At 41.1% G+C, this 23,803-nt stretch overlaps 1 protein-coding gene across 3 annotated transcripts; it reads left to right on the forward strand.

The window, feature by feature from the left end:
• The first annotated feature begins 246 nt into the window (after nucleotides 1-246).
• On the forward strand, nucleotides 247-7,169 carry znf217 (zinc finger protein 217). 3 transcript variants are annotated; one of them, XM_024006153.2, is made up of 6 exons: nucleotides 247-354; nucleotides 1,794-3,243; nucleotides 3,413-3,538; nucleotides 3,758-5,209; nucleotides 5,392-5,503; nucleotides 5,606-7,169. In XM_024006153.2, the coding sequence occupies exons 2-5, from the start codon at nucleotides 1,941-1,943 to the stop codon at nucleotides 5,490-5,492; spliced, it is 2,982 nt and encodes a 993-aa protein (XP_023861921.1). In that variant the 5' UTR covers nucleotides 247-354; nucleotides 1,794-1,940; the 3' UTR covers nucleotides 5,493-5,503; nucleotides 5,606-7,169. The 3 variants fall into 3 exon arrangements, with proteins under 3 accessions (XP_023861921.1, XP_023861922.1, XP_023861920.1); XM_024006152.2 differs by having other exon boundaries at nucleotides 255-487; XM_024006154.2 differs by lacking the exon at nucleotides 5,392-5,503 and having other exon boundaries at nucleotides 254-487.
• The last annotated feature ends 16,634 nt before the right edge of the window (nucleotides 7,170-23,803 follow it).

Here is a 23,803-nt window from a genome sequence, read left to right on the forward strand (position 1 = left end):
ATGATTACATTTGTTCTTGTCTTTTGTAGGACAGGCCTAATATATATACAGACGTTCTGTAACCTTGCATTCATAAGAGATACGTTTTTGTGCGTCCCATTTGTGCGTCTCACAAGACAGCGGAGACCTTGCGAAATAGCATATTAAACTTTTGTTTATTCTTTAGATTAGAATAATTTACTTAATCAAAAGTTTCGACCACGTGACTGTCCCTGTCTCGCTTTTGGGGCTGTGAAGTGCACGCGCTACATCTCTCCCGGATTCGTTAAGAACGCGCTTCAGAATTCAACAGCTGCACAGTGAGGATGCAAGCGTTGAAAAAGAACAATATGACCGACAAACAATTGTAGCAAGGTGACTATAGTAGCTACTATTCTTGAACTAGTTTGGCGAGAGGACATAACAAGCAGTTAATTTCACAATTAGCTTGATAACTATTTTCGATTAATCGAAAGTTTACCTGGAAAGCCTGAATTGGTAGATATTGGTGAGTTTTCGTGTTACAGTTTTATCTGAAACAAACAACAATCGGTGTACCCGTATTGATTGCCAACTATCTAAGTATTTCTGAAGGTGAACTCAAATTATGGTTAATTTGGATGACTGTTTTATTAGCTATGTCTGAGTCCAGAAACTGTTAGCGATGTATTTGACTTTGCTCCTGCTAAATTAGGAACTAGCGTGTTTAGCTAGGTAACGTTAGCCAGCTATTTTATCCAACTGGCTGAATTTTGCAATGTTTGATAGGAAACCGCTGTCCCAATGCTTAAAATAATCTGGGTGGTTAGCATACGTTAATTTAACTAGCTAGTGCTAGTAAGCAGGATGTAGCTAGCCGCATAGCTAGCAAAACGAGTTACAAAAGTGTTAACTTTTGTCTGTATTATTGAATAATAGCAAATGTATCTCCAATAGAAAATCCGTGATATGCACGATTTATCTTTTTGTGTGTGACATGAATAGCTATAAAACTTCACCTATTAGCCATTTAATTTGGCATGCATTACAGATTCATAACCGTTGGATTAACTCGACCAGTGCATCATTTGTTTTATCACGTTGCATAACAATAATCGCTCGAGAACAAATTGACCTGTTTGATTAAATACTACTAGAAAGAACTGTATCTTATTAAAAAAAAAATAGGTGGTTGACTGGGATGGTTCATACAGAGAAGCCTCATATTTTAGTTTGAGTATTTTCTCATCATGGAGGATGACACTTGTAACTTCCTTGTAACTTCCTTATGAAACTGTGTACAACTTTAACTGGTTGCCAACACTGGCTTGTTGAACAAAGAATTAACATGCTGCTAGGTCAGAGAATACATTTACTCAGAAGTGGAAACCAAAATAGGAACATTTGAAATAAATTAAGTACAAATAATTTACCAGTTTTTTGTAGATACTATCAAACTCTTTATGCAATGTTGTCATTTTAAATATGTAATCTTGTATGAACTAGTTTATCCAGTTATTCCACATTTTATCCAACTGCTAAAAAGATATAACCAAGCCAAGGTTTGCCAGTCATGTTTAGTATCTTTGCAGTAATAGCAAAAGTCATGTTTCATATCTTTGCAGTAATAGCAAACTGTCGAATAGCCACGTGCAGCAAAATTATACATTCTTCACACTAGTTTATCATACTAGGAAATGTATATAGTCTCATATCTAGTTTCAATATGAGAACTCAACTTCTGTTTTATTTGAGTCATCTTGGTGCCTTTTAGCATTCTTAGGCCAATTCACCTTGCTATGATATCAACAAGTTTTCCCCTCTTTCTTCTACAGGAATCTACTTAAGTCCCCTCCTACCTAACTCCCCTGGGTGAATCACTGCCAGCCTTCCACAATGATATTCAGCAACTTCATCCAGTAACTCCTTGCCTAAGGAAATACTCAAGTATATAGATCATTTGCACAACTTTTGAGGAGGAAATGCCAACTCACCTGTTGTTGCCATATGTGGAAAGTCCAGATGGACTTGGACAAGACAGTCTAAACATTAGTAGTGGTGCTAGCACGCCAGGGGCTGGCTCCAGCATGACCCCTCACAGTAACATCGTTGACAAGGCTGAGCCTCAGCCTGAGGAAAGCCTGCTGGAAGCCCTGGACTGCATGTTTTGTGACCAGACCTTCACACACCAAGATGACCTGGGCCCACACGTCCTGACCCAGCACCCCACAACACTGTTTGAACCTGCCGTTTTGTGTGTGGAGGCAGAGTACTTGATCCCAGGTGAAAGGGCCAGGTCCAAACCCAGCTTGCTATCTGTAAAGGAGGTGGAGGTGTTTAGCTGTGTTGTGTGTGATCGGACCACAGAGGACGCCAGCGAGCTGGAGAGCCACATGCGGACACACAAGGACTGTTTTCCTTTTCACTGTAACCTTTGTGGCCGGCGGTTCAAGGAACCCTGGTTTCTCAGGAACCATATCAGGTTCCATAAGACAAAGGCCCAGCAGAACCTGGACAGTCCAATTATTATCAATGAAGTCATCCAAGACCAAGTCTCAAAGCCTGTAATCACGCCTTACAAAATGTGCTTTACCTGTGGATTCTTTTTTCCCGATAAAGACAGTTTGGTGGAACACAGTAAAGTACATRGTAAAGAATCAGAAGCTGATGAAGACAGAGAAAATGATAGACGGGAAGATTCCCTCAGTCAAGAAGGTTTTTTACGGAGCCTCAACCTTTGCCCCATACCTGAGAAAAGTAGTACGACGCCAGAGAGATCCTCCAAATGGATAGCCCAACTAGACCCTTTCAACACTTACCAGGCCTGGCAACTTGCCACCAAGGGAAAGGTAGCAGTTGGTCCAAGTGTGGCTAAAGACGTAGGCCTAAGCCAAAACAACAGCTCCGACAACGAGGACTCTGGCTCAGATAAAGAAGAACTGACAAATATCTGGTCAGAAGGCCAAGGAGGTGACGACAAGCGTGTTAAGGAAAACATCGATAGAGATCTGAAATCCAGACAAACTACAGAAGAGACTCCATCACCAGAGCCTGATCAGAAGTCAAGTCGAAATGATAAGCCGACCCGCTGCGAGGACTGTGGGAGGACGTTCAGGACGTACCACCAGCTTGTTCTCCACTCCAGGGTGCACAAGAGGGAGAGGGGCGAGGGGGAGAGCCCCACCGCCTCCATTGATGGAAAGCTCTCCAGAGCAGGGTCCCCCAGAGAGGAGGGGTCTGAAGACGGGTTAGAGGTGGGAGCACCGGGATATGCCTTCTATTCAGGTATGCATCAACTTAAGCAAAGGTTCATTTATTTAAATTGCCATTTGTTTACAATGGCTCCCTCTGCTGTTCATTTGTGGACTATGCAAATGCACTTGCTTCACAAGTTTTTGTAAGTAGGCTATTTGATTTCTTCACGACTAATCTCCTGTTTTTGCTTCCTCTACAGATAAAAGTGAAGAAGGTTTTGATCGAATGAAGGTGAAACATCTTGTGTCCTCCAGGGAATGTAGTTACTGTGGCAAGACATTCCGTTCCAGCTATTACCTCAACATTCACCTCAGGACGCATACAGGTAAACCTTATATAATACTGGGAAGCCTGATTATGATTAAGAAATAGGCTGCACAATTGCAAGTTGAGATGTATAGCCTGTATTTGGCTTTAAGGTTTAACATGAAGTTGGATTGGATTACTTGTGTGCTGAATGAAATGATTTCAGAATTTTATCAATCTGAAGACTATTTGCTGTTTGGGCCATATTATGCTTATGTAATTAAATGTGTCTTTTCAGGTGAAAAACCGTACAAATGTATATACTGTGACTATGCTGCAGCCCAGAAGACCTCACTGAGATATCACTTGGATCGACGTCACAAGGACAAACCATACACTGACATCCCTAATAAGCCTGTGGTATCCGTGCCATCTCCCATTTTGAAAGAATTCCCCAGAAACAGAGAAGACAAACAGGTCCCCAACAGGTCCAAACTATGGCAGACTCCCAATGTCAAACTAGCAACCAAACCTTGTGCCAATGTAAAACCAGAGGATAGATTTAATAGCATCGGTGGCAAGCTTGACGGCCCGCTTGCTCAAGTGAATGCTGAGTATGGGAAATTGATTACTACGGCTGCTTACTCCTCTTCTGCTGATGATGCGCACATAAAATTGCCTGTACTTATTAACCCGAAGATGGAAGGAAAGGAGATAGACAAGGGCTTTGAGGCTCCATTAAATTTGTCCTTAAAAGTGTCACTCTCCATCTCCGCCACCCTAATACCAAGGAACGCATTGATTTCAAATGTCTGTTCGTCCTGTGCCTTTAGCACTCTGTACCCAGAGGTCCTGCTCATGCACAAGAAGCTGGTTCACAAGGAGAAGTTGGAAACGATCAAGAAGAACAGAAGTCTTAAACAGAAGCGTTACACTGGCTGCCCCCCTGCCCTAGAGGGAAAAGATGTCCTCCCGCTGCCTCCTATTGACAGAAGACATCCTCGGCGGACCAAATCCCCAACTCCACAGCCTCCTGCAAAATCTGCAGAGAAGACCCACCCTACCGACTCTCCTCATGGGCCCAAACGGTCCCAGACCAGCGAACCACCACAGAGGGAGACAGCCCTGGACACTCGGCGGTACAGGATGATGATGGAGAATCGCACCAGTCAGGGCCAGTCCAGGTTTACAGAGCCAGCTGAACAATCCAACACCAAAGGTACAAAAGATAACAGGTCTGTAGTGGACAGACCAAGGCAGAGCCCATCGGACAGCAGAGGGGCGAACGGACAAAGTGTAAGAAGTGGCCCAGGCAGAAATTGGAACGGCGTGGTATGGCCATCCGACACTGCTAAGCTGTGCCTCTCCAGCCGGTTCGGTAGTCTGCCCCCGATYGACTTTGGTGGTGAGCCCTCCAGCAAGAGACCAAGGTACTCAGGGCTTCCCGGAAGGGAAATGGACACTGTAGAGACGTCTAGCTTTAGGACCGAGTACAACAGACTGCTGAACTCCGGGAGACCCCAAGTGAAAAACTCATTTTCGTCACAAGGAACCTCTCTCTCTAACAACAYGCCTCAGGCCTATGTCCCGGTCAAAGCGTCCAATCCTCCAGCCTCTGCAAGCAGCAGCAGCATGGAGACTGACTGGAATATGATCAACATCCTCCGCTCCTACAACCCCAGTGACCTGGCCTCCCTCTACCACCCCGCCGTGGCTAACCCCAGTCACGGAGTGCTGACCAACCGAAGAGGTATGAGCTAAAATCTTAATCTTTTCTATACATGTGAAATTCATTCATACCATGTTAGTGTAGTTGAAAATGTCACGGGGTTCCTTCGAGTTGAATGGCTATGTTCATATTGTCACACTTACAATTTATATCAAACTATTACTTTGGGGCTACTCCTAAGATTGTCCTTCTCATCTTCCTAGGGAGTAGGCCATCACCCTACCCAGCTAGTTTGCTACAGAGGAGAGCCTATTCCAGCCCCATCAGTAGTGAACACAGTGGACCCCCTGACAAAAGTACTTAGCTGTTCTAATGGTAGGCTATTATTTTGGTTGACTTCACTGGCCGCGTAAGTAACTATGCCCGTCTTAAGTTTTGTGTTCGGATGAATATAATACATTTTATCGCCTTCCGTAGGTTTGAAGTACGCTGAGAACTTCCTGCTGCCACCATCTTCTTTTGAGAGCTTACCTGGAGGGAAGGCTTAACCTATAGATGACCCAGCCCAACTGTGATCTGTAGATACACATCTATCCAATACCAACCGAGTTTACAGTTTGTATGTATTGAAGAATGACTGTTTGAATATCATATTGGTATGGTTGTACTAGATAAAACATTTATTTTAAGTGTTCGGAGGATCAATTACCTTTTTTGTTTGTTAATATGCTGCTCTGTCTGATTGTATGTCAGCAATCAAAGGGCTATGTATTTGTCAAAGCACTGATGTAGGGTTTTATCTGGCATACAGCTTGACGTCTTTGTTTACAAAACAAGCTATATTAACAAGCTGTATGTTGACATATGTTACCTCAAAGTCAGTTTAGAGATGGTTGACGCTCAAGTAGTCAGTTATTTTTGTGATGATATGAAGCTGCTGTAGCCATCATGTCTACTATTGAACCAATGCATTTTGGAGAGTTAAGAGTAGAACGTCTTATGTGCCACTCAGTAGTAGTTTCCCTGGATAAACATTATGACCAGGGCCTTAAACCTGTTACCAGATATTCTGTGAAATGTACATAGAAAAGTCTGCTGGTTCTTTTCCTTCTATAGATTCCTCAAAACAAACTATTCTAAAACGGTGGTAAAACATGGACCAAATATCAACAGAATTCTTGAGGGATTCTACTTTTTGTGTAGAAAAAAAGTATGCTCATGTTATGCAGGATCTTGATTGTTACTGAGTCTTTTACAACGGGTTTTGTTAACGTGGCTGCCTGCTTTGTCACTGGTTGCTCTGAAGCTTTGGTCTACTATTTGTTGATACTGTATGTAAGTTAGGAAGAGCATAGCAGAAGGCTCACTGAAGGAATAGCTGTATACTGTGAAGAAAAAAACAGTCTCAGGTTTCAGACCTCGATTTGGGCTCTGATGCAACTCAACTTCATTTTTGCATTAACTATTACAAATTTAATGCACATTTTGTAGGAAGCAATGTGGATACATCAGACTTCTGTTATTTCATATTTTTGCTGTTATCATTTTTGGGGTGTTTATTTATTTCTGTTTACATTTGTTTTGGTTTTTACATGTAAAATGTTAAATATACCGTTTAAGATTTGTACGACCATTACAATTTAATAGTTAATGACGTGGGGCATAGCAAGTAGTGTTTTTATTTTTTTCACTTTGGAAATGTCTACAGGTAGCTTTTCAAGTGTTACTATAGGCCTATCACCTTCCTGTTTATGTAACTTTTGAAACAACTTGTCAATCTAAAATAGTTTTCATGTCTGATCGCTGGCAATAGACGAGGAGCCAAAATGTACTGATTTCCCCTGTCATTCTTAGCATGGGGTTAAGTTATTAACATTTAAGTTTGGTTCATGTATTCGGTAGTTCTTGTGACAGATTTTGGACTTGACCTGTTTGGTTGAAATTACTAATGCAACAATGCTATGTCTGCCTATACTGTACTTGATATGATTTCCCCGTTTGGCTTACGTAAGCCTAATAAATTGTGGCCATGTCATACATTAATTTGCTTAGTTTWTTTCTTCAGTTTGTACTTTTCAATGTTGTGATCTCCATTTGTTTTCATGGTCTTTTGACTTAGATCAAGTGCAATTGTYGCAGTTGTTGTAAACAAGAGTAGAGGGATCCAATTCACTCAGACCTTCAGTCTTAGCAGAAATGAAACTTTGGTAAAATGTCACTGCAATTTATGTACAAATCATTTGACATTGTATTCAATTTCTGTAATGAGAATTGGTTTTAAGTTTCATCTTAGCACAATTAAGATATTGTGTAAAGTATTGAGAAATTGCCTTATTTTCAGTTACATCTTAGTCCACAAGCCTGTACTTTGGTTCATTCGATGTCTGGAAAATGTCTTAACTGTAGGTGAACACCAGAGGGCAGTGTATACAAAGAGTCCAGCAACACAGGCAGGTAGAGYTTCTGTGCTGTGGTGATACATTCTGGTAGACTGGAGCAGGAACGCTTAGCTGCACATCTTTGGTTTGTCTCTGTTGTAAGGTCAGGTTTATATTGTTGATAATGATAATAGCATTTCCTAAGTATTTTATGTTGATGCTGGGCGGCATTTTTTAATAAAAGGAACCAGCGTGACACTTTTTGGGCGTCACTAAACTTAAACTGTCCACATGTGTAAATTGGCACTGTATTCCTATGGTAATACGGTTATACATTGCTTATAGTCAATGGGTTGTATCCTTCATATTGAGGTACAGTGCCTTCGGAAAGTATTCAGACCCCTTGACTTTGTTCACATTTTATGTTACAGCCTCATTCCAAAATTGATTAAATGCATGTTTTTCCTCAAGTCTACACACAATACCCCATAATGACAAAGCGGAAAGTTTTTATTTTTAAAATTTTATAAAAAATAAACATACCTTATTTACATAAGTAGTCAGACCCTTTGCTATGAGACTCAATTGAGCTCAGGTGCATCCTGTTTCCATTGATCATCTATAGGATGTTTCTACAACTTGATTGGAGTCCACCTGTAGTAAATTCAATTGATTGGACATGATTTGGAAAAGCGCACACCTTTCTATATAAGGTCCCACAGTTGACTGCATGTCAGAGCAAAAACCAAGCCCTGAGGTCGAAGGAATTGTCCGTAGAGCTTAGAGACATGKTTGTATCGAGGCACAGATCTTGGGAAGGGTACCAAAAAATGTCTGCAGCWTTAAAAGGTCCCCAAGAACACAGTGGCCTCCATCATTCTTAAATGGATAAAGTTTGGAACCACCAAGACTATTCTTAGCGCAGGCCGCATTGCCAAACTGAGCAATCGGGAGAGAAGGGCCTTGGTCAGAGAGGTGACCAAGAACCCGATGGTCACTCTGACAGAGCTCTAAAGTTTTGTCTGTGGAGATAGGAGAACCTTCCAGAAGGATAACGATCTCTGCAGCACTCCACCCATCAGGCCTTTATGGTAGAGTGGCGAGARGGAAGCCACTCCTCAAAGGCACATGACAGCCCACTTGCAATATTCAAAAGTTACCTAAAGACTCTGACCTTGAGACGCAAGATTCTCTGGTCTGATGAAACCAAGATTGAACTCTTTGGCCTGAATGCCAAGCGTCACTTCTGGAGGAAACCTTGCACTGTGCTGTGGGCATGTTTTTCAGTGGCAGGGACTGGGATACTCTTTCCCTGGATCGAGGGAAAGATGAATGGAGCAAAGTACAGAGAGATCCTTGATAACCTGCTCCAGAATGCTCAAAACCTCAGACTGTTGCAAAGGTTCACCTTCCAACAGGACAACGACCCTAAGCACACAGCCAAGAAAACACAGGTGAGGCTTCGGGACAAGTCTCTGAATGTTCTTGAGTGGCCCAGCCAGTGCCTGGACTTGAACCTGATCTAACATCTCTGGAGAGACCTGAAAATAGCTGTGCAGAAATTATGGGCTATTGTGTGTAGATCAGGAAAAAGTTCAATCTAATCAATTTTAAAATAAGGCTCTATCGTAACAAAATGTAGAAAAAGTAATGGGGTCTGAATTGTTTCAAATGCACTGTATCATACAATAGCACACTATTGTTGAATGTTCCTGGCCTGCATCAGAATCCTGAGCGAAAAGGATGAGACTGACAAAGCATATCATAATTGTGCATTCTGTCAATGCTAAATTACAAGGGACAGTCTCCAGCACATTGAACACTTTAAACTTTGATATTTGTTCTTATTTTTGAGTACACCACATCTGTTTGCTGTCTGTTCCCCAGGGCCAGTGCTGTGTAATCTATTGCATTAGCTCACATTAGTGCATATCGCCCATGGGTAATCATAAACGCAAAATGAGCATTTCACTTAGCATCACCCTCAGATCCCCAACACTGGAGAAGTTAGTGCAGATGCGTGGCAATGCAGAGAGGAAGAGGATGGAAGCAGACTTCATCTGATGACACTTCCTGTTGCGCCAAATCCTCCAACTCCACACTAATTCTCTTGTAAAGATGTTCTGCTTTTCAAAACTTGCTCAAGAGTTTTATGTAAAAGATTCACCACAACAAGCAAATATATAGCACTATTACTCCATTCTTCCCAGTGGTTTTTTTTGCGGCCCATACCTCTTTTTGCCACATAGTTCAGAGGAGTTCCAGGAGCTTGCTATTTTTATTTTATTTTTTAAAAGTATTTTCATTTCAGTGCATGATTTCAACATTCACATTTATAGCAAAAATATCCCATCAGATCACCTTCTGTGAGCTTGTGTAGGTTGTCAACAGTTGACCTTCTTGACATTTAGAAATAGCATATACACTGAGTATTCAAAACATTAAGGACACCATGCTTCACTGTAGGGATGATGCCAGGTTTCCTCCAGATGTGACGCTTGGCATTCAGGCCAAAGAGTTCAATCTTGGTTTCATCAGACTAGAGAATCTTCTTTAWCATGGTCTGAGAGTCCTTTAGGTGCCTTTTGGCAAACTCCAAGTGGGCTGTCATGTGCCTTTTACTGATGAGTGGCTTCCGTCTTGCCACTCTACCATAAAGGCCTGATTGGTGGAGTGCAGCAGAGATGGTTGTCTTTCTGGAAGGTTCTACCATCTCCACAGAGGAACTCTAGAACTCAGTCAGAGTGACCATCGGGTTCTTGGTCACCTCTCTGACAAAGGCCCTGCTCAGTTTGGCTGGGCGGCCAGCTCTAGGAAGAGTTTTGGTGGTTCCAAACTTCTTCCATTTAAGAATGATGGAGGCCACTGTGTTCTTGGTGGCCTTCAATGCTGCAGACATTTTTTGGTACCCTTCCCCAGATCTGTGCCTCAACACAATCCTGTCTCGGAGCTCTACGGACAGTTCCTTCGACTTCATGGCTTGGCTTTTGCTCTGACATGCACTGTCAACTGTGGGGGACCTTGTATAGACATGTGTGTGCCTTTCCAAATCATGTCTAATCAATGGAATTTACCACAGGTGGACTCCAGTCAAGATGTAGAAACATCTCAAGGATGATCAATGGAAGCAGGATGCAGGATGCACCTGAAAGTCATAGACTGTTCTCTCTACTACCGCATGGCAAGCGGTACCAGAGTGCCAAGTCTAGGACAAAAAGGCTTCTCAACAGTTTTTAACACAAGCCATAAGACTCCTGAACAGGTAATCAAATGACTACCCGGACTATTTGCATTGTGTGCCCCCCCCAACCCCTCTTTTTACACTGCTGCTACTCTCTGTTTATCATATATGCATAGTCACTCTAACTATACATTCATGTACATACTACCTCAATTGGGCTGACCAACCAGTGCTCCCGCACATGTGTCCCACCCACCACCCGCCAACCCCTCTTCTACGCTACTGCTACTCTCTGTTCATCATATATGCTTAGTCACTTTAACCATATCTACATGTACATACTACCTCAATCAGCCTGACTAACCGGTGTCTGTATGTAGCCTCGCTACTTCTATAGCCTCGCTACTGTATATAGCCTGTTTTTTTACTGTTGTTTTATTTCTTTACCTACCTATTGTTCACCTAATACCTTTTTTGCACTATTGGTTAGAGCCTGTAAGTAAGCATTTCACTGTAAGGTCTACACCTGTTGTATTCAGCGCACATGACAAATAAACTTTGATTTGATTTGAATTTCTAGTCTCATAGCAAAGGGTCTGAATACTTATGTAAATAAGGTATTATTTTTTWAAATTTGTAATACATTTGCAAAAATGTCAACCTGTTTTCACTTTGTCATTATGGGGTATTGTGTGTAGATTGATGAGGAAAATAAATAATTTATCAATTTTAAAATAAAGCTGTAATGTAACAAAATGTGGAAAAGGTCAAGGGGTCTGAGTACATTCTGAATGCACTGTATACAGTGTATGGCGATGGCCTGTTATTTTTATTTAAAAAAAATTATTTGACCTTTATTTAACTAGGCAAGTCAATTAAGAACAAATTCTTATTTACAATGAAAGCCTACTAAGAGTCCAAAGGCCTCCTGTGGGAACGGGGGATAAAACAAAACAAAAAGTAAGACAAAACACAAATCACGACACTACATAAAGAGAGACCTAAGACAACACAACATGATGCAGTTTAGATATTACACCCCTTTCTCTAATCTAACAGGGTCTGATAACTGAGACTGAAGGCTACAGTTCCCCTGAGATTATTAGACCAATATCCACTGGGGCAGTCGTATTCAGTCTTATTCACAGGATCCCTTTCTTTTGCTGATAAAGGGATCTGGTGCATAGCTAACTACAGTTGAAGTCGGACGTTTACATACACCTTAGCCAAATACATTTAAACTCAGTTTTTCACAATTCCTGACATTTAATCCTAGTAAAAATTCCGTTTTAGGTCAGTTAGGATCACCACTTTATTTTAAGAATGTGAAATGTCAGAAAAATAGTAGAGAGAATGATTTATTTCAGCTTTTATTTCTTTCATCACATTCCCAGTGGGTCAGAAGTTTACATACACTCAATTAGTATTTGGTTGCAATACCTTTAAATTGTTTAACTTGGGTCAAACATTTCGGAGAGCCTGCCATAAGCGTCACCACAATAAGTTGGCCCATTCCTCCTGACAGAGCTGGTGTAACTGAGTCAGGTTTGTAGGCCTCCTTCCTCTCAAAACGCTTTTTCAGTTCTGCCCACAAATTTTTATTGGATTGAGGTCAGGGCTTTGTGATGGCCACTCCAATTCATTGACTTTGTTGTCCTTAAGCCATTTTGCCACAACTTTGGAAGTATGCTTGGGGTCACTGTCCATTTGGAAGACCCATTTGCGACCAAGCTTTAACTTCCTGACTGATGTCTTGAGATGTTGCTTTTATATATCCACATCATTTTCCTTCCTCGTGATGCCATCTATTTTGATAAGTGCACCAGACCCTCCTGCAGCAAAGCACCCCCACAACATGATGCTGCCACCCCCGTGCTTAACGGTTGGGATATTGTTCTTCGGCTTGCAAGCCTCCACCTTTTTCCTCCAAATATAACAATGGTCGTTATGGCCAAACAATTCTATTTTTGTTTCATCAGACCAGAGGACATTTCTCCAAAAAGTACGATCTTTGTCCCCATGTGCAGTTGCAAACCGTAGTCTGGCTTTTTTTTATGCCGGTTTTGGAGCAGTGGCTTCCTCCTTGCTGTCGATATAGGACTTGTTTTACTGTGGATATAGATACTTTGTACCTGTTTCCTCCAGCATCTTCACAAGGTCCGTTTCTGTTGTTCTGCGATTGATTTGCACTTTTTGCACTTTTGCACCAAAGTACGTTCATCTCTAGGAGACAGAACGCGTCTCCTTCCTGAGCGGTATGACAGCGGTGTGGTCCCATGGTGTTTATACTTGCGTACTATTGTTTGTACAGATGAACGTTGTACCTTCAGATGTTTGGAAATTGCTCCCAAGGATGAACCAGACTTGTGGAGGTCCACATTTTTTTTCTAAGGCTATTTATTTGGATATTCCCATGATGTCAAGCAAAGAGGCACTGAGTTTGAAGGTAGCCCTTAAATAAATCCACAGGTACACCTCCAATTGACTCAAATGATGTCAATTAGCCTATCAGAAGCTTCTAAAGCCATGACATCATCTTCTGGAATTTTCCAGCTATTTAAAGTCACAGTGCAACTTAGTGTATGTAAACTTCTGACCCACTGGAATTGTGATACAGTGAATTTTAAGTGAAATAATCTGTCTGTAAACAATTGTTGGAAAAATTACTTGTGTCATGCACAAAGTAGATGTTCTAACCGACTTTCCAAAACTATAGTTTGTCAACAAGAAATTTGTGGAGTGGTTGAAAAACAAGTTTTAATGACTCCAACCTAAGTGTATGTAAACTTCTGACTTCAACTGTATGTATCACACCACGTAACGGATGTTGTACCAAGTACTATTATAAGGTGGTACAACTACGCATCTCAAAGCTGTATCTGCAAGAAGAGGTTGCATTGAAACATTTTGTTCTATAAGCTGTTGTTAGAAAGCAGCAAGATTTCATTGACAAGACACATGTGCATTGCTTCAAAATACATTGAGCCATTGAGTGCTGTTTAATCACATTAATTCCATTTTCATTTTATTATTATATTCATCCGTGTAGAAAGCATTAAGGATTCCTTAGCAATTATTCAGCTACTGCTTGTACCGTGGTAAGCCCATTTTGAAGGTTTTGATGCCTCTTTAATGTCAACTTCTGTTCTATCTTTGATGGTGATTTCAACGTGTTTGCTTTCCTGAGAAGGCGTTTCAGTCAGCAGCTAGTTTAGTGTATATTTCAATACCCAATGTTCTTTCATGCCTACTGAATGTTGACATTCATCTGTAAAAAAAATAAGCCTAGTTAGGGATCACAGCAAAGTGAAACCTATTGTTATTCTTTAAAAAAAAGAAGTCAAATAACTCAAGCATAGATTGGTAACTTTTTTCTAATTTGGCACACAGAAACTAGAGGCCATGAGAGGCCAGTAGTAACTTGTTATGTTTTTGGCACAGATTGGCCTATAGATGGCGCTGTTATAAACAGTCTCACTTAAACCCTCACATCCGCCGCCCGTTTCACCTAGACTTTGAAGTAGGTGTCTTTCCTCATGCTGAACAAATTTTCCTCAAGGGCCCATAAGGTCCGTCTGGATAGATTTTCTTCCATCTTCGAAATTTGTGAAAACCTAAGAAAAACTTATTCTCATGAACCATAAGTGCCCAACTTTGGTGTTAAAATAACACACTTACGCTAATATGCAAAAATATGCAAGAAATACTTCAGAAATCTTCTCATGAACTATAGGAACAAATGACACCAAATTCGGAAAGTGGTACATGTTGTAACTTAGTTTGAGAAAAGATAAGTGATTGATCCAAAGATTTATTGACAAATCCCAAATCCGATTTTACGTGTCCATTTACGTGTCCATTGAAACTTGTCATCTCTATCAAGGTCGTTCCTAAGATGAACCACACTGAATTTGGTATTGATATCTCAAACAGCAAAGAATCTATTAACAACGAATTATTTGCATAATGTAACGCTAATGCTCAAAATCTTCTTCTCCTCATGAACCATATATGAAACTGTCAGTATATTATCCCTTTTTTTAACAGAATATTCTGTTTTTCTACAGAAGGAGAGGGAAATATTGGTTTGTTAAATAACAGAAAAAAGCCATGAATTAATAGATCTGTTTAAAATGACAGATTTTCTTTAAAATAATGGAAAGTAACCATTTGAATTCTATGTAAAATAATAGAAACATTGTAATAAACTGCAGTATTTTTAACATTATTTAATATTTAAACATTTAGCTAAATGTAATTTACATTTCAGATTAAATTACAATTTACAATGTATTTTTATAGTATTGGCTAGTTAATTTACATCTGAAACCCCCTACTTTAATTGAAAATGTCAGTATTTTCACAAGGTAATTCTATGAAATTGCTGTGTAATACTGTATGTGGTGCCTTCGGAAAGTATTCAGACCCCTTGACTTTTCCCACATTTTGTTATGTTACAGCCTTATTCTAAAATGGATGAAATAAATACAAATTCTCAGAAATCGCCATACAATACCCCATAATGACAAAGCAAAAACAGGTTTTTAGAAACTTTTGCTAATTTATTCAAAATAAAAAACAGAAATACCTTATTTACATAAGTATTCAGACCCTTTGCTATGAGACTCGAAGTGAGTTCAGGTGCATCCTGTTTCCATTGATCATTCTTGAGATGTTTCTACAACTTGATTGGAGTCCAGCTGTGGTAAATTAAATTGATTGGACATATTTGAAAAGGCACACACCTGTCTATATAGGTTCCCACAGTTGACAGCATGTCATAGCAAAAACCAAGCCATGAGTTTGAAGGAATTGTCCGTAGAGCTCCGAGACAGGATTGTGTCGAGGCACAGATTTGGGGAAGGGTACCAAAACATTTATGCAGCATTAAAGATCCCCAAGAACACAGTGGCGTCCATCATTCTTAAATGGAAGAAGTTTGGAACCACCAAGACTCTTCCTAGAGCTGGCCGCCCGGCCAAACTGAGCAATCTGGGGAGAAGGGCCTTGGTCAGGGAGGTGACCAAGAACCCGATGGCACTCTGACAGTGCTCCAGAGTTCCTCTGTAGAGATGGCAGAACCTTCCAGAAGGACAAACATCTCTGCAGCACTCCAACAATCATTATGGTAGAGTGGCCAGACAGAAGCCACTCCTCAGGCACATGACAGGATGCTTGGAGTTTGCCAAAAGGCACCTAAAGGACTCTCAGACCATGAGAAACAAGATTCTCTGGTCTGATGAAACCAAGATTGAACTCTTTGGCTGGAATACCAAGCGTCACGCCTGGAGGAAACCTGGCACCATCCCTACGGTGAAGCATGGTGGTGGCAGCATCATGTTATGGGGATGTTTTTCAGTGGCAGGGACTGGGAGACTTTTCAGGATCGAGGCAAAGATGAACAGAAAAAAGTACAGAGATCCTTGATGAAAACTTGCTCCAGAGTGCTCAGTACTTCAGACTGGGGCGAAGGTTCACCTTCCAACAGGACGACAACGCTAAGCACACAGCCAAGAAGATGCAGGAGTGGCTTCGGGACAAGTCTCTGAATGTCCTTGAACCTGATCGAACATCTCTGGAAAGAACTGAAAATAGCTGTGCAGCAACGTTTCCATTGAACCTGACAGAGCTTGAGAGGATCTGCAGAGAAGAATGGGAGAAACTTCCCAAATACAGGTGTGCCAAGAAGACTCAATTCTGTAATCGCTGCCAAAGGTGCTTCAACAAAGTACTGAGTGAAGGGTCTGAATACTTATATAAATGTAGTATTTCAGTTTGACATTTTTTATAAATTAGCAAAAAAAAAAAGAAAAAGTTTTTGCTTTGTCGTTATGAGGTATTGTGTGTAGATCGATGAGTAAAAAAACGAGTTGATGCATTTTAGAATAAAGCTGTAGTGTAACCTAACGTGGAAAAAGTAAATGGGTCTGAATACTTTCCGAATGCACTGTATATACAGTACATAGATTTACCTCAAAATGTGGCTATTTTYAATGTATTTTTACAAAATTGGAACGTTGATTTACAGCTTAAAACACCTACTTTAATCAGATAGTAATATATTTTGATTGTTTATTTTTATCTAACTACTGTTCAACTGTAAATATACAGTAATTTACCCCTAAAATGGGCTATTTAGAATTTATTTCAACAATATGTTTCTGTTCATTTACATCTTAAAACATCTACTTTAATCAGAACTTACTGTATTTTGATTGTGTATTTCTATAGAAATCCTTTTGAAAATGGTAAATATACAGTCATTTAACCCTAAAATTGGCTGTTTAAATGTATTTCTACAATACAATTGAAGTTGGAAGTTTACATACACTTAGGTTGGAATCAATAAAACTCGTTTTTCAACCACTCCACAAATTTCTTCTTAACAAACTATAGTTTTGGCAAGTCGGTCAGGAGATCTACTTTGTGCATGACACAAGTAATTTTTCCAACAATTGTTTACAGACAGATTCTTTCACTTATAATTCACTGTATCACAATTCCAGTGGGTCAGAAGTTTACATACACTAAGTTGACTGTTCCTTTAAACAGCTTGGAAAATTCCAGAAAATGATGTCATGGCTTTAAAAGCTTCTGATAGGCCAATTGACATAATTTGAGTCAATTGGAGGTGTACCTGTGGATGTATTTCAAGGGCTACCTTCAAACTCAGTGCCTCTTTGCTTGACATCATGGGAAAATCCAAATAAATCAGCCAAGACCTCAGAAAAAAATTTGTAGACCTCCACAAGTCTGGTTCATCCTTGGGAGCAATTCCCAAATGCCTGAAGGTACCACGTTCATCTGTACAAACAATAGTACACACGTATAAACACCATGGTACCACGCAGCTGTCATAACGCTCAGGAAGGAGACGCGTTCTGTCTCCTAGAGATAAATGTACTTTGGTGCGAAAAGTGCAAATCAATCCCAGAACAACAGCAAAGGACCTTGTGAAGATGCTGGAGGAAACAGGTACAAAAGTATCAATAGCCACAGTAAAACGAGTCCTATATCGACATAACCTTAAAGGCCGCTCAGCAAGCAAGAAGCTACTGCTCCAAAACCGCCATAAAAAAGCCAGACTACGGTTTGCAACTGCACATGGGTACAAAGATCGTACTTTTTGGAGAAATGTCCTCTGGTCTGATGAAACAAAAATAGAATTGTTTGGCCATAATGACCATCGTTATGTTTGGAGGAAAAAGGTGGAGGCTTGCAAGCCGAAAAACACCATCCCAACTGTGAAGCCCGGGGGTGGCAGCATCATGTTGTGGGGGTGCTTTGCTGCAGGAGGGTCTGGTGCACTTCACAAAATAGATGGCATCATGAGGCAGGAATATTATGTGGATATATTGAAGCAACATCTCAAGACATCAGTCAGGAAGTTAAAGCTTGGTCGCAAATGGGTCTTCCAAATGGACAATGACCCCAAGCATACTTCCAAAGTTGTGGCAAAATGGCTTAAGGACAACAAAGTCAAGGTGTTGGAGTGGCCATCACAAAACCCTGACCTCAATCCCATTGAAAATTTGTGAGCAGAATTTGTGGACACCAGCTCTGTCAGGAGGAATGGGCCAAATTTCACCAACTTATTGTGGGAAGCTTGTGGAAGGCTACCCGAAACGTTTGACCCAAGTTAAACAATTTAAAGGCAATGCTACCAAATGCTAATTGAGTGTATGTAAACTTCTGACCTACTGGGAATGTGATGAAAGAAATAAAAGCTGAAATACATAATTCTCTCTACTATTATTCTGGCATTTCACATTCTTAAAATAAAGTGGTGATCCTAACTGACCTAAGACAGGGAATTTTTGCTTGGATTAAATGTCAGGAATTGTTAAAAACTGAGTTTAAATGTATTTGGCTAAGGTGTATGTAAACATCCGACTTCAACTGTATGTTTCAGTTCATTTACATCTTAAAACAGCTACTTTAATCAGGCATTAATGTATTTGGATAGTGTATTTCTCTAGAATTACTGTTGAAACTGTAAATATCCAGTTGTTTATACATTTTATTTATCTTAATGTCTTTTGTCTCTGATTTACACATAAAAGTCAATTTACATATGCAAAATCATAACCCCCCCCCAAAAGCTAATTTCCATAATTTGTTATCATTGACATAAATCATTATGTAACAGAACATTTTAAATAAGAGCTGATTACTGTAATTTACAAGAATTTGTTCATTTTCCAGATAAAGGAGATTACTGTAAAATTATACAGTTAATTTTCCGTAAAATGACATACTTTTTGTTACAGTGTACGTCAGATTCACTCCAGATTTTGTAGTTAGACAAAGGAAGATAAAGGAAGATATTTCTTACATGATAGAGTGCTTCCTTTGTTATCCAAAGCATATTGTGTCCTTTCTATCATACTGTTAACCCCGTTCGTTGCTGGTCACAGCTATATTTTTATATGGAGTTTGGTTTGTTTCAGTTTTGGTGGAGGAAACTACTCTCTCAGTTTCATACTATATAGGTCAAATTCTTCTGAACCAAAGTAGAATGACAGATAAAGAGAAATACAGTAAACCCCATATTAGTTGTGTAAGTGCTGTTTTCTCTTTAATTCCACTACTGTCGTCACTCATAATTGTCCCCTCCAGATTGTCAACTTACATGAATTAACAATTGGGCCAACAGAGCAGACACATGGTCAATTGTTGAATATGAGGCAGATAATCTGCTGCTGTCTGTGATTGCTCATCATCGTCACCCCGTCCCTCAGAGGAAGAGGAACAATGTAATGGTTCCCACAAAAACAGCCCCTGGCCCCAGGAAAGGGATTTGGGTGTCTGGAGAGAACAGGGGCCATATGGAGCGGGCGTAGATAGCAAGGCACACGTACAGAATAATGGATGATGTGTCATGTTTCATGTTGCAGAGAAGCCGTCAAGAGACCCAGTTTGGGGAAATCAAAACACGCACGTTACGGCAAAAGCGACTGTTGGAGCATGAAAAAATGTGCTTATGTTTTTCCATTATATGATCTTTGTTGAACCATGCAGTGAACTTTGCAGGGTTTTTAGGAGAGGATAATTTGATTTTCATTTCTTCGGTGGTTTGGTTTATTTGATTTACTTTCTTGAAGTAATTGGGTAAAAACTAGGATGAGTTTTCAATCAATTGCACTCCACACTGCCCTCACCCACCCAAATAAGAGGAATACCTATGTGAAAATGCTGTTCATTGACTACAGCTCAGCGATCAACACCCATTTCCCCTCCAAGCACGTCACCAAGCTTAGGACTCTGGGACTGAACACCTCCCTCTGCAACTGGACCCCGGACTTCCTGATGGGCCGACCTCAGGTGGTGAGGGTAGGCAACATCACCTCCTCCACGCTGACCCTCAACACGCGGGCCCCACAGGGGTGTGTGCTTAGTCCCATCCTGTACTCCCTGTTCACCCATGACTGCGTGACCACACAGGACTTCAACACCATCATCAGTTTGCAACAATGCGACACCCTACAGGGAAGAGGTCAGTGACCTGGCTGTGTGGTGCCGGGAAAATAATCTCTCCCTCAACGTCAGTAAGACAAAGTAGCTGATCGTGGACTACAGGAAACGGGGGAAAGCACGCCCTCATCAACATCGACAGCGAGAGCTTCAACTTCCTCAGTGTTCAAATCAAAAGGGTCCACAAACGCGCGCACATTCATGAAGAAGGTAGCATCTCGTCCCCCTCAGGAGGTTGAAAAGGTTTGGCATGGGTCCTGAAATCCTCAAAAGATTTAACAGCTGCACCATGGAGGGCATCTTGACAGGCTGTATCACTGCTTGGTATGGCAACAGCACCGCCCACGATCGCATAGCGCTACAGAGGGTGGTGCGGACAGCCCAGTACATCACTGAGGCCGGCTCCCTGCCATCCAGGACCTCTATATCAGACGGCATGAAAGGAAGGCCCGGAAAATCGTTAAAGGCTCCAGCCACTCAAGCAATAGACTGTTCTCTATGCTTATGCACTGCAAGCGACACCAACAGCCTCCTGAACAGCTTCTATCCCCAAGCTGTAAGACCGCTTAATAGGTTTTAAAAAATTACTACACGGCCTATCTGAGTTGACCCTTGTATTTTGTATTGTTTTTGCACCATCTCTATGCACAGTCACAGGACTCTAAACACTCACGCACACTGAAACTCCAACACACACACATGTCACACACACACACACACACCCCACACTCACACAACACTACACACAACAAACACACACACACAAACACACACACACACGACACCTCACACACACACACACACACACACACACACACACACACACACACACACACACATACTCACATACGATCATAATATACACTGCTGCTACTTTGTTTATCATATATCCTGATGCCTAGTCACCTTACCGCTATACATGTCTACCTCTATCACTCCAGTATCCCTACACATTGTAGATATGGTATTGGAACCGACCCTGTATATAGCTTACTTACTTTCTCTTCTTATTTCTTATTTTTATTTATTGTGTGTTTTTGTTCTACCTTATGTCATTTTTAGTATTACATTGTTATTGGTTACTGCATTGTTGGGTTTAGAGCAGGGTTGAAATTATTGTGTTTTATTCCAAAATGATATCTGTTTGTGCTTCTTGCGGTTCATTTGCAGTCTACAAATGATTTGAAATTATATTCCGGCCACCCGACCGTCCGCTCAAGAAAAAAACGTCCCTCGGCTGAATCTGCTTGATGATCCCTTGGTTAGAGCTTGCAAGAAAAGCATTACCCTGTACTTGTACACATGACATTTAACATGAAACTTGAAACTTTAATTACAAGAGAGCAAGACACAGACAATGTGTATCTTGCACTTATAGTATAGCCTTCTATTTTGATTCACTGTATATATACAATTTAACCCCATATCCACAGGAAGGCTGTATACTCTACAGTATATAACAAAACAGGACAGACAAAGAGTAGAATCTTAGCTTTTTGGGATATAATAATTTCTCTCTATGTTCCAAGCCTTTCTTTTTGCCAGGGGGGCACTGACTGTCAACTTAGTTCCTCTCACCCACCACTCTTTTCCTTATGTATTCTACCTGCATGTGAAATAAGCCATGCACCTCACCTCTGTTATTCTCTCTCCCTGCCTGTGTCAGAACTACACTTAAGTGCTGTTTCCGATACCCATGAGTAAGCCCCATAAAAGCCGCCCCATAGCCGCGGCGTTATTGTTTCTTGCGGATGATTGATTGATGGATGAGGGCTGACACTTCAATGAAGCCATTTCCACCGGCATCTCTATCCGATGATGTGCAGCGTATATTTTCCATCCACGCCTCATTGCTCGCCTGTGTCATTCCTGGAACTTCATTTACACCCTGTTCCCTGAAGGACCTTTTTTAGTCCATCTCCCTTTTTCTTTTCTCTCTCTTTCTACTCTCCCCCCTCTTCTCTCTCTCTCTCTCTATGAATCCTCTTTCTTTTAATCTGTTAAGTTTTTTCCCCCTCAGTGCTATAAAATAATGCTATTTCTTGTTGGCTCCGAAGGAGCCATGATAAAGTAAAATGCATGGAGTGGTTATTTACAGGAAGTGTACTGCTGACGGGCCTACTGTTGTGCCTTTTTTTCATTTGTCATCAGATGCCAGATCCAGGGCTGTCCAAGCCTATGACAGAGCTATGATATCCAAACCCTACCAGACATTTATTTCTTTGTACTTTTAGCCCTTTTTCGTGACATCCAATACAGTCTTGTCCCGTTGCTGTAACTCCTCTACGGACTCGGGAGAGGCGAAAGTCAAGAGCCATGCATCCTCTGAAACACAACCCTGCCAAGCCGCACTGCTTCTTGACATACTGCTTGCTTAACCCGGAAGCCAGCCGCACCAATGTGTTGGAGGAAACACTGTCCAACTAGCGACCGAAATCCCGGCCGGCCAAACTCTCCCCTAACCCGGGCCAATTGTGCGCCGCCTCATGGGTCTCCCTGTCATGGCCGACTGTAACACAGCCTGGGATCAAACCCAGTGCTGTAGTGATGCCTCAAACACTGCGATGCAGTGCCTTAGACCTCTGCGCCACTCAGGAGAATGGAACCAAGTGTGTTCTATACTGTATGTCGATCCTTATCTCTCATGTTTTGAGCCGAAAAAAAGTATTTCTACACTGCAGAATTCAATGCATTGACATAATTATGCTTAATACATTTCATATCCATTCAATGATACTGTGATTGAGGTGGCTTTTCTGAGACAACTGCCTGTTTTTTGCTCATATGGAGAGCAGATGGCTAGGAAGCGTCAGTGCGGCAGGCTTTCTGGGATGGCAGCCATTAGATTCCCCCTCAGGTGCCATTGGAGTCCCTTTAGAAGGGGTTGGTGATTGGTAGGACATGGCACTTCTTAAAGAACTGCTATCCCACGATAACAGAGCGAAGTTGAGACTCAGATCTTTCTCTTTAAAATGTATGTCAAACCAAAACCAATTATTGCAAAGTTAAACAAACCGTACAACTCTATCCACAAGGACTACTTTTAACAATTTCCACAGACATTTTTACAAAAACACATTTACTTGAAGGACAAAGTCTCACTCTGTTACCTTGGAATTGCCCTGATCTGCCTGAATTTACCACCTCATAGCATTCACCAACAGGACACACGCACTGCTGTGTGGCCTAAAAACAGTAGATTAGATCTAGCACTGACAGTGTCCTATATAAGCTGCTTTTAGCTCCTTATTGGTGTTTCCTGATGTGGCTGTATCATTCTATAAACAGGTATATACAGTATTTTCTTTTCAAACTTTAGGAATTTTTTCAAGGTATGTAAAAGTAATAGATGCTGCCTAGTGTCTCAACACCTTAGGATTGATAGGGGTTGGTACATGGTCCTTGGTCAGAACGGGAAAAGTGCAATGGAACCACATTATTGTTCCCATGATGCATTCATCATCGTAGCACTGCATGTGGCCTCAATGAACTTGACCTTGCCTGTCATGGGACATTTCAGTGCAGCGGAAAAATATGATTGTTTCCCTTTAATAATATTAGGGAGCCTGTGTGTTTACTATTACTATGAAGGCAGAGGTATTTCCTCTTTACAAACAGACAGGGCCTCCTGCATTCCTGATG

This window comes from Salvelinus sp. IW2-2015, linkage group LG17, assembly GCF_002910315.2.
Source record: "Salvelinus sp. IW2-2015 linkage group LG17, ASM291031v2, whole genome shotgun sequence".
Classification (NCBI taxonomy): Eukaryota; Metazoa; Chordata; class Actinopteri; order Salmoniformes; family Salmonidae; genus Salvelinus; species Salvelinus sp. IW2-2015.